This window comes from Vollenhovia emeryi, unplaced genomic scaffold (genome assembly GCF_000949405.1).
Source record: "Vollenhovia emeryi isolate VEMERY1.0 unplaced genomic scaffold, V.emery_V1.0 DF939127.1, whole genome shotgun sequence".
NCBI classification, from domain to species: Eukaryota; Metazoa; Arthropoda; class Insecta; order Hymenoptera; family Formicidae; genus Vollenhovia; species Vollenhovia emeryi.
The window spans coordinates 1294844-1304527 of NW_011967239.1; the positions used below are offsets into that span (position 1 = coordinate 1294844).

The window sequence follows — 9684 nt, forward strand, 5'->3', positions numbered from 1 at the left end:
ACGCGCTATGGGGAGAGATAAACAGAGAGAGAAAGAGAAAGAGAAAGAGAGAGACAGAAAGATGAAAACACTCACCCGTGCGTGGTCGCGTCTCCGCATTTGACCGAAAAGCCGTCGCACGCGTGCCGCCAGCTTGTCGGCATTTCACCGCGTCGGGAGATAAATCCGCGCGTGACTCCAAGGAGGCAGAAGCGTCCGTCGTCGTCGTCGCCGTTGTCACGCACGCAGCCACGCACGACGCTCGCATGCATGCCGCACGCGGGCGCGGGCGCGGGCGCGCGGGCCGCCGCGGCTCCGCGGCCGCATGGGGGGAACCGCGCGTTCCGATCGACGGGGAATTGGGGAAACGAGGCCGACGAGGACGACGGTGACGGGGTCGACGGAAGGGAAGGGGGGGGGGGGCGAACACGCCGACGCGGGTTTCCTCGCGCTTCTTCTACCTCTCGCGTTCCTCGCGCGCGTTCGAATTTCGCCGCGATGCCACACGACGCCCGACGCGACTGTCCGGTCGCGACTCGCGGCGAACTGCCCGCGAGCTCGCGGGTGACAGGCAACCAGAGGAGACGGGACGGGAGTCGCGAGAGAACGAGCGAGCGAGCGAGCGCCGCGAGCGCGAGACTCTCGGCTCGGCTCGGCAGTTCGTCGTAGGCGTTGACGATCGCCCGGCGTGGACTAGATACCGCGCTGTAAAGACGCGTGTAAAGACCGCGGCGGTGGGACACGAGCATTTATTATTAAACCCCTCGCCGGACGCCGCAGGCGGGAAACGCATCGAGCTGTGCGTCTGCTCGCGCGACACCGCGCCGCGCCGTCGTCGGCGGCGCGGTCGGCCTGACGCCTGCTGCTCGCGTGCACCAGTTGGCAGCAGCTGTCGACCACCGCGTGCTCGTTGCGATCAGCGACACTCGCCGCGACGCTTAAGCCCGTTCTACGATGCGCTCTATGATGCATCATTTATCCTTCTTTAACATTTGGCGAATGACACAAAATAACAAAGACGATCCTTCTGGCTTATCCGAGTGGAGAAGTTTACACGGGTATTTTAGTATGACTATCATACTAAGTACGGTTTTTCTGTATGATTTTACTATGATTTTTAAGTCTTCTTATGTAGAAATAGCACCCGAGTCTCTAAATCTCAATACGATCTTTGTCCATTTATTTACTCACTCGGATGAGCCACAAGTAGGATAACCGCTAGGTGTAGAACGGGCACTGGAAACGACCCACCCAAGTAGAGGTCGAAGTTGGACGAGGACGCTACGGTGAATCTTATAAGACCTCTGGGCCTGCCAGAAACTCAATACTTTACCTTGCAAAATGTCATACAGCGATAGGGATGTTTAAAGAATAATAAACGGGAAGAAACAGAAAAGTCTGTTTGCAAGCAGCTTCTGGCAAAGATCCTGGCTATTGTGAAGCCTCGGGATTCTGAAGGGAGAATCTTGGAGAATCTCGAGCGAAGTTACGGTCGAGTTGCCCGTGCGACGTGACGCGGAGTCAACCAATGTTCTGTGGTCAACCATCGGCGGACGCTCTCATTAGTGTTGCGCGGGACCCCTTGCATGCCGCTTATATACCTCAGTTCCCCACCACCAACGCACCAGCCAATGAACGCGGCGCGCCGCTGGGTCGAGCACCGATTGGTCGACGCTCGGTGTTGGCTGGGCGTATAAATGTCGGCGCATCCGAGCCTCGCCGCAGACCACCGCGGACAGGAGCACTGGAGCAGCCGGGAGCAGCAGGGACCAGCAGGGAGCAGCAGGGAGGGCGACGTCTCATGGAGCGGAAACCACGGATCGCCAATCGCAGAATCATTCCCATCGGGAAGAGGATGAAAAATGTTTTTAAATACGATAGGTTCGGCTACGGAGGGACCCGATCCGTGGACCAGCGAATAGCTGAATACACATGAGACAGCGCAGAGAATCGCAAGAGGGATTCCCTGTAGATCCTTTTTCCATTTCGCTTCCGTTCGAAAACATCTCTCACTGGCAAGGGCCTCGGTAGAATAATTATTGTTAGACTAGAGTTCTGAGATTTCTGAGCAAAGCGTTCAGAAAGTCCCGGCGATCAGATTTAAAACATCGAAACGGAGGACCGGGTACATTAAATCGTTAGTTCGTCGATATCTTTAATCGTCGGACAAGTCAGCTCGAACAGTCTGCGTTCGTTTAAAGTCACCCCCCGTCACCCCCGTGGGACATTTAAAAATGGCCGCAGTGTCGGCGCGTTGAGGAAACATTCTCGATTGCCGTCGTCGTCCGGGCACGGCCGCGACACGTATCTCCCCCGTGATATCGCGACGAGTCACGCGTATCGGACGCGATCGCGAGCGTTCTATTCATAGTCGCATTCCCGATTCTCTCGGCGCCGTCTGCCAAGTATTTTGACGTAAGACCAACCGGACGCGCGATCCGCGTCACCGAGGTAAAGAAACGCCGTGGGGATCGCGGAGGCCGCGGATCTCCTCGTCGCGTTTTCGCGCGGTCGACCTGCCCCTCTCGACGAGGGCGTCTCGCGTCCGTTCTCGCTTCCGGGCTTGGTCCAGGCTATCCCCGGGGGCCGACGCGCGAACGGCCCCTGAGCGCGGTGAGGTTAAGGGCCGCGGACGCAGTCTCGGACCGCCGAGAGAGAACGCCTGGTGCGAGGGGAAGCGGCGATGTCGCCCGGAGTCAACGGCGGCGGCAGTGGCGGTGGCGCGGGTCCCCGCAACACGGGCACCCTGCCGAAGAGCAACCGCAGGAACGACAGGAACCGGGAGCGGTCCGCCGTTAACCAGCAGCTCGCGAACCGCTCGGCTTACCACGGCCACCCGCAGCACTTCAACAACTTGGTAAATCCACCGGGGAACCCAGCACCGCTTCTCCCCCGCTTTCCAGCGGCACGGGAGCCGCGTAATCCACTTGGAGAGAAAGCGACGAGACATATTGCACACATATTCTTTTAGTTAATCATTTTATTGGCTCAAGGAATTGTTGAATGTCGTTGATCATGTCAGCTTTGTCTTGTGCAAATTACCATTTTTTAATGCTTGTTGTATGTATTTGGTCGCCGGGGAATCGTACGCGGAAAAGTAACGATGGACGAATAGTTGTAATAGAGCGATCGAGAGGCGGGAAGTGAGTATATAAATAAGTTGAATGAAATCCCAAGTTGAATGATACTCGGGTGGGAGAGGACGCCCGAGGTCTACTCCGACCAGGGATACGCTGTTAAGCCGCTCTCCAGCAGTGTCGAGTTCTCGGTCTATTAATAAACCGCGGAGTAGTGGGGCGTTTCTCACTCTAAGAATACATATCCACGGAGGTGAATCCGCAGTAGAGCTGCGAGCGTTTCTTCCAACGCGCACCCGCGAGCCCGCTTCCGCTTCTCCACGTTTTGCGATAGTTTAATTAGCTGTCTATAAACGATTTGTATATTAGTGCCAACTGGACTGGCAAGTGGCGAGCGAGTGCGAGCGCGAGGCGAGAGTACCGAGGGAGGCGAAGAACAGCAACACGAGGTCAGCTTCCTCTCAGCTGCATTCTTCGTACTTTACCACGTACCAAGACTTACCCGACTTTGGTGAGGGCATATATTTAGCTCTTCTCCCTGTGTCGCGTGCTCGGCATAATTTTTACTTTGCACTAATTTTACTCACTTTCAACTTTACTCGTTGCAGCGTCGCACAATTCGGCGAGACAGTGCAATTACAGTACAGAAGATTACATACCCTGGTTTAAAATGGTACCATTTACTGATCCTAGGACTCAGTCGCCGTCGCAATTACAGGGGGCTAAGCCCTCCAATGTGAACAAGATGGTACGGCGCGTTGCATCTGTATATTTGTACTTTAAATTGTAGTTTCTATCATTTTAATTTGGCTGTAATGACATGGCCTTTAGTAATCTTTATATTCTATCTTTTCTATCTCAGCCCGATAGACACCAAGTAGAGACCCGTTTAAATCAGATCAGAGACTACATCAGGACCACTGCGACAATGATAGACTCTCTCAATCAATCTTCCGATCCTGTGAGTATTCGATACTTTATATTGTATGTGGAAAATGTGCTCGAGTGATTTTTCGTATTGTATATTACAATTATAAATGCGTCTTGTAGCGCGCACAGGCTCAGAGGGAAAAGCTGAGTAAAATGGTGGACGATCTTCACGATAGCGAGACAAAGCTCTCCAAATTGTTGGAGCAGTATCACAATCATGGGATTCCCGATGAGGTTGTTAGTCTTTTCAGCTTTATCGAGATACGTAGGTTGATTTTGTTAAGACTGAACATGTTATTTTGCGCACCCGTAGAATGGCGAATACGGAAGAGAGGACATGGACGAATGCAACGCCAGAGAGATGCAATTACGGAGGAACATGGAGGAGTATCAGAACAAGCTCGCGCAGTTGCAGGAGCAGCAGGCCAGTTTAGCGGACATGCAGATGTGCGTCAGGGAGAGACTGAACAAGGCGCGTCAGGCGCAACAGATGCTTCTGCAGCAAGAGAATCAGAATACGCCCAATTCCGCCACGTGGGAGGACAATCGTGCGTCCCTGCCGAGTCCCTCCAATGTCGAGCAGCTCGAGTCGGAAACGGCGGTGTTGAGAGGCAAACTGGCACAGCTGCAGACAAAGAAGAAACAAATGGATCATCTTGTGGCGGAATTACAAGCGATAGAGACGTCCGACAGAGGCAGTTGTGTTAGTTTCAATTTTTATTTTTATTTACAAGTTCACCCAGAGAACACAAGCTTCACAGATATGAGATTTATTCCTAATATTTTTTATACATGTAACGTCGTATCCAAGTTTGTCCTTTGCGACGTTGATTACAACAAACTGCTTCTTTAAAAAATTGTATCAACGTCTATTCCTCGATATACTCTATTTACTAACACAGTCCTGCGCGATACGCCAGTGGACTTACGAACGCTAAAGACGTTTGTCGTTCCCGAACTTTCCGAACTTGTCGATACGATTACACATTTGTGAATTTCTTCTTTCTTGTGACTTATAACATATATTTGTCGTTTATGATTATCATATATTTGTATTATTTCAGAGCTCGGAAGGCTCGAGAAACACAATAAAGGACAAGGCCGCGGAATTGGAGACGATGAAGGCGCAGCTTGCACACATAAAGGCTCTAATGGAGGACAGTGTTAAAATTCGTGATTCCATCGACTCCTCGTCCGAGCCCGATCAGGATATTGATGCGCATGATGAAAGTGCAGACGGGATTGTCGAGGATATGTCGTTTGAGAGAAGCAACGATGTCAATCATGCAAAACTTCGATGTTTCGAGTCTAATATTTCAGAGATACGGGTAATGTCGACATTCTGGATAATAACATAACGCACACTACAGCACTCTGCTCATTTTCCAGGCACTGACGTCAGAGCTTAAAGAACAATCGGCCTTGCTGCACACTACGCGAGCCGAATTGCAGCGTTTGAAACAACCATTAACTGCAGCCGCTCACTCTGCCTCTACGAACTCTCGTCCTCCGCCAGCGCTTATACCTCTAGGCGCAAACGAAAAGAAGCAGAGTTGTAACGCCAGCACAGAGAGTCAATCTAAGCAGACGAAAAGAAGCCAACTGGAAGATCTGATAAGAAAGGTTCACAAACTTTATATTTTCTTAATTTTTATGTAATCGCGCAATTACACATCTCTTTTGAATAAATAGGAACCAACGCAGCCTTCCAATATGAATCGGGACGTTCAAGCGTTAGATCAAAACAGTCAAAGGAGCTCCGGTTCCCAAGCTAGTCATACCAGTACGCCGGCAAATATCTGGCCGTCCGCCGCTGGAGGTAAATATTTTCTTTATTATTTGTTATGTACTACGATGATACAAAACAACTCTTAATCTTATATATTTTGTATAGGTGGAGGAGGTTCCAACGAGCAAAGCGTAGATGGTGTATCTACGTCAGAAAATTTATTGGATATCGGTCCACCTGCTGCTATCGAGAATGGCGGAGTTGTGGGAAATTTATGGGCCTGCCCCATACCACCTCCGTCTATTAATCAAGGACAACCTGGTAAAGTGTCACCTTAAAGACTTTTTAAAGTTGAAAGAGAAAGAAGTTTGAGATGTGTTTCTTTCGTTGTAGCCACGGTCGAGTATTATCGGCAGTTATTACTGGGTTCGCAAGCCCATCAGTTGCAAATGATGGGTACAACGATGCAACAGTGCTATCAGCTTCTGTGGACGCAGCAACGCGAATTGTACACCATGCGCGCTGCCATTACCGATCTGCAGATGCGAACGCAAAATCAGGCCCCGCAACGCGTCAACAACGCTGAAAGTCAGGAGGAACATTCTAATCTGGGCCGTAGCGTTCACAATCTCGGCGATACGTTGGACGCGACTTTACCTCCCAGCTCGTCCTTACCAAATCTCGTGTCGCTACCTAATTCCTCAGCAGCGTTATCGCACACTCCGATAGTTAGCTCGAACTCGCAGCAGCAGCAACAGCAGCAACAGTTGAACAATCAGGTTCCTCCTGGTAATAGAGCGAACAACTACTGGGACAATTTTCGAAGGTAAAAAGATTGACTCATAAATTGACGAATATGTGTCTCGTTAGTTTTTGATTCATTAATGAATTGGTTTTAATATAATATTTGCGTATTGTAAAACGGTAGACTTGTGAAAAAGACAGATATTTTAAAGCGTACATCTACTCTTTCATAATTAAATTTTTATTTGACTATAGAGTTTTCTAAAAAATATTTATCAAATCCGATTTCAAGTGTGATTACTGTAATAGAGAAAGAAAGACAAATAAATATGGAATATTAATGAAACTTATTAATATTAATCACTGCTTCAGTAATTCATAATTTTGACCATGTAGTTTTCTACAAAGAAGTACTTATCAAATCCGATTTCAAGTGTGATTACTGTAACAGAGGAAGACGCACATGGAATATTAGTGAAATTTGAATCACTGAATTCAGTGTATCAATAATCAGGTGTTACAGCATTAGAAAGTGTATAATTCCATATTTTTTTGTACTTTACATTTGTCCATAATATTTCATAGTTGCCAGATTGATCGCATCCATCTCCCATTTTTCTGTAAATCTAATGTATCGCATTTCACTTAGTAATAAACATCACAATCTACCTTTGCAACACTTTTTGTCTTATACTTCTTACTTATCATTACCCTTGTTTAAGATTGTATTAAACACGTATAGACTATATTATAAATTCGATTACATAATCCGGTGGTTACGAACGAAAATAAGTAAGGAAAACGATTGTTGGTAGGTAATACATAGGTATGTAAATGGATTTTATGAGATTTGGACAGGACACGTATCAATGTAAATCTTTCGATGACTAATATCAGTGCATGTAATGACAATGGTTGTGTTAACATTGAAATTTTTTTTGCGAATTAACCGCGGTTTCAAGCGGGATCCTTCTTTAAAATTTTGTAATACAACTTTTTGTGATTAACGATTGGCAATTGACTTTGATCTGCAAATTTTTGTCTCGATATTACATATATTTTTTTTAAATTTTCAGTTATTCCCGACAGAATCTGCTCTCGGGAAATGTGAAGACAATGACTGATGTTCCGACGGCTATAGGAAGCTCGGCGTGTTCCGCAAACACGGCTAATACAAGCGGAAGCAGCGTTAACAGTTCGTTAATGTACGCAATATAAAGTTAATTACATTGACAATCAGAATATATCTTTTCTTTATGTAATATCTTTTATTTGCTTCTAGAAAAGATAAGCGGAATCGAGAGCAAGGTTCTGACAACTTACCTTTACCGTTAACCGGCGCGGATACGCAATATTCATTGAATTTACAATTGCCGTCGAATTTACAACAACAGGACAGAGAAAATGCTACTATCCGCAGTAACATCATAGCAAATGAAGTGTCTCAACAAGTCGATAACCTTTGGGAGGAAGCTCACAGTTCTTTTCGATTACCGTCTGCGATGAACGATGATAATCTCTTTAATAATCTAAGGTTTGAACTTTCTTTTTTTTTTAAATTATCAAGTGCAATTATTTTGCGTAGTTTTTATATATAAATGTGTTCTCGATTTTACAATGAACAGTTCAGAAATGAAGGAGGCGATCAGTTCGCTCGTCACGGCGAACAAACGACGGCCCGATTACTTAATAATTATTTTGCGAGAGATCAAGGCTGTTAGCGAGGATCACAGACTGCGGCCTCATTTGTTAAGATCGTTACGTGCTTTACAGGACAAGCAAACCTTAAATAATCCCTTGGTTGGTATATAATCCGCAGAGTACAATATGTACGTTTCTGAATCATTTTGCAAAGTATAAAATTAACTGTCAATTAACATTCTTCGCAGAACGAAGCACCTGACTTAACTGCAAGCGAAAGTTGTCAGTCTAGCGACGAAGACTCGGATGTCGGTGCGACCTTTACTTTGGAAAATCACACGTCTATGATGGAATTGGTCGCGACATCTCACGTAGACACTGCCTCTTCTCCCGCTTCGTCTCAATTACCACTAATAGAACATTTGGAAATAACGGTAAATAATAATGTCAACAGGGTGACGAGAGGAGACCTCGAACACAATGCGTGACACGGTTGTTTATCTAAATTATAACTTCTGATATCGTTAGGGCGCCTTTCCACTTGACTCTGCGAGTACTGTCCCTTCTGCTCCTAACGCTAAACCTGGTTATAACGAGGACTTGGCAGAAGCTGATCAATCAAGACCGGAAGCTTCGGGAAATCAAAAAGTATGCCTTCTTTTGCGTTTTTAAATTTTTCTCGAAATTAAGCGAATGGCAAAGTGGATACTGAATACGCTGTATGTTATTCCAGCTTCCCATTAGCAATATAGATAACGAAGAAGGGCAAGAAGAAGCAGCGTCTTATCCGATTACCGCAGAGGCAGCTACTCCCGATCTTGAAGGTCTGGCTGCGAAGACTGAAGACGAAAGAGCGGAGGATACTGGACTTGACAGTTTTTTCAGATTGCGTGATTAGATGGAGTGTTTAGATTGCATCTGTTAATCACGATGTGATACAATGACATTTTAAGCGCGATATTCAAAAGAAAGTGGACACGTACCGTAATCTTTGATAAGATATTGATTTACTACTGCTTCCGTATACAAAAATATTAACTAACATATAAACGAAGTCTGATATGCATAGTAAGAGCTATTAACTTAGAGGCTCGCTAATATTGCAGTTTAAACGGATACAGGCAGGAAAGATCAGCTATAAAATTAAGTTTGCATCGTATAAAACATGTATCACGCCAATATATGCAATAGATGTATACATATACATACATTCTCGAGTTATAAAATTGATGGGCAATGCGAACGATGCAGATGCAATGTAGATATTGGCAGCTGAGTGAAACCCCATAAGGTTTAATTATCTAATGTATCATTTATAATTATATATTTAAACAATGATTTATTTATAAGAAAAAAAAGTACCTACTACAATTGAACCATTAAACTGCGGTATAATGTAATGAGCGTTTCGCGTGTGAATAAGCGAGCGGTGGCAGAAAAATGCATGCGAACGATACTAATCTATGATATTTGCAATGGAAATTTAATCAGCTACATTGTCGACACGAAACAAGATATTTCGAATATGTTTAATTTTGGATTCGAGCTACAAAGATTTTTAATTTGCATTCAAAACGGAGCCTG

General features: G+C 46.0%; 2 protein-coding genes across 6 annotated transcripts in view; one reads left to right on the forward strand and one right to left on the reverse strand.

The window, feature by feature from the left end:
* LOC105568780 (probable phospholipid-transporting ATPase IA) overlaps positions 1-1342 on the reverse strand; it is a 37496-nt gene extending 36154 nt beyond the window's left edge. For 2 of the 5 annotated variants that reach the window (XM_012024716.1, XM_012024717.1), the window contains exon 1: positions 76-213. In XM_012024716.1, the coding sequence (XP_011880106.1) occupies positions 76-99 (24 nt within the window). In that variant the 5' untranslated portion in view covers positions 100-213. Of the gene's footprint in view, positions 1-75; positions 215-1312 lie in introns of those variants that run through there. The other 3 variants (XM_012024721.1, XM_012024713.1, XM_012024714.1) reach the window with 3 other exon arrangements.
* A 1305-nt stretch (positions 1343-2647) lies between these two features.
* Positions 2648-9675, forward strand: LOC105568784. The gene is made up of 17 exons (XM_012024726.1): positions 2648-2836; positions 3426-3567; positions 3665-3804; positions 3919-4017; positions 4107-4220; positions 4300-4689; positions 5051-5314; positions 5376-5609; positions 5679-5805; positions 5881-6036; positions 6109-6541; positions 7536-7664; positions 7742-7993; positions 8085-8259; positions 8349-8534; positions 8629-8748; positions 8834-9675. Exons 1-17 carry the CDS (start codon positions 2663-2665, stop codon positions 8996-8998), a joined length of 3300 nt encoding a protein of 1099 aa, XP_011880116.1. The 5' UTR covers positions 2648-2662; the 3' UTR covers positions 8999-9675.
* The last annotated feature ends 9 nt before the right edge of the window (positions 9676-9684 follow it).

Coding starts and splice junctions, on each gene's coding strand:
- LOC105568784 (XM_012024726.1), top strand. CDS start 2,663: ATGTCGCCCGGAGTCAACGGCGGCGGCAGTGGCGGTGGCGCGGGTCCC. Junction 3,805..3,918: donor CCTCCAATGTGAACAAGATG/GTACGGCGCGTT, acceptor TTTCTATCTCAG/CCCGATAGACACCAAGTAGA. Junction 4,221..4,299: donor ATCATGGGATTCCCGATGAG/GTTGTTAGTCTT, acceptor GCGCACCCGTAG/AATGGCGAATACGGAAGAGA.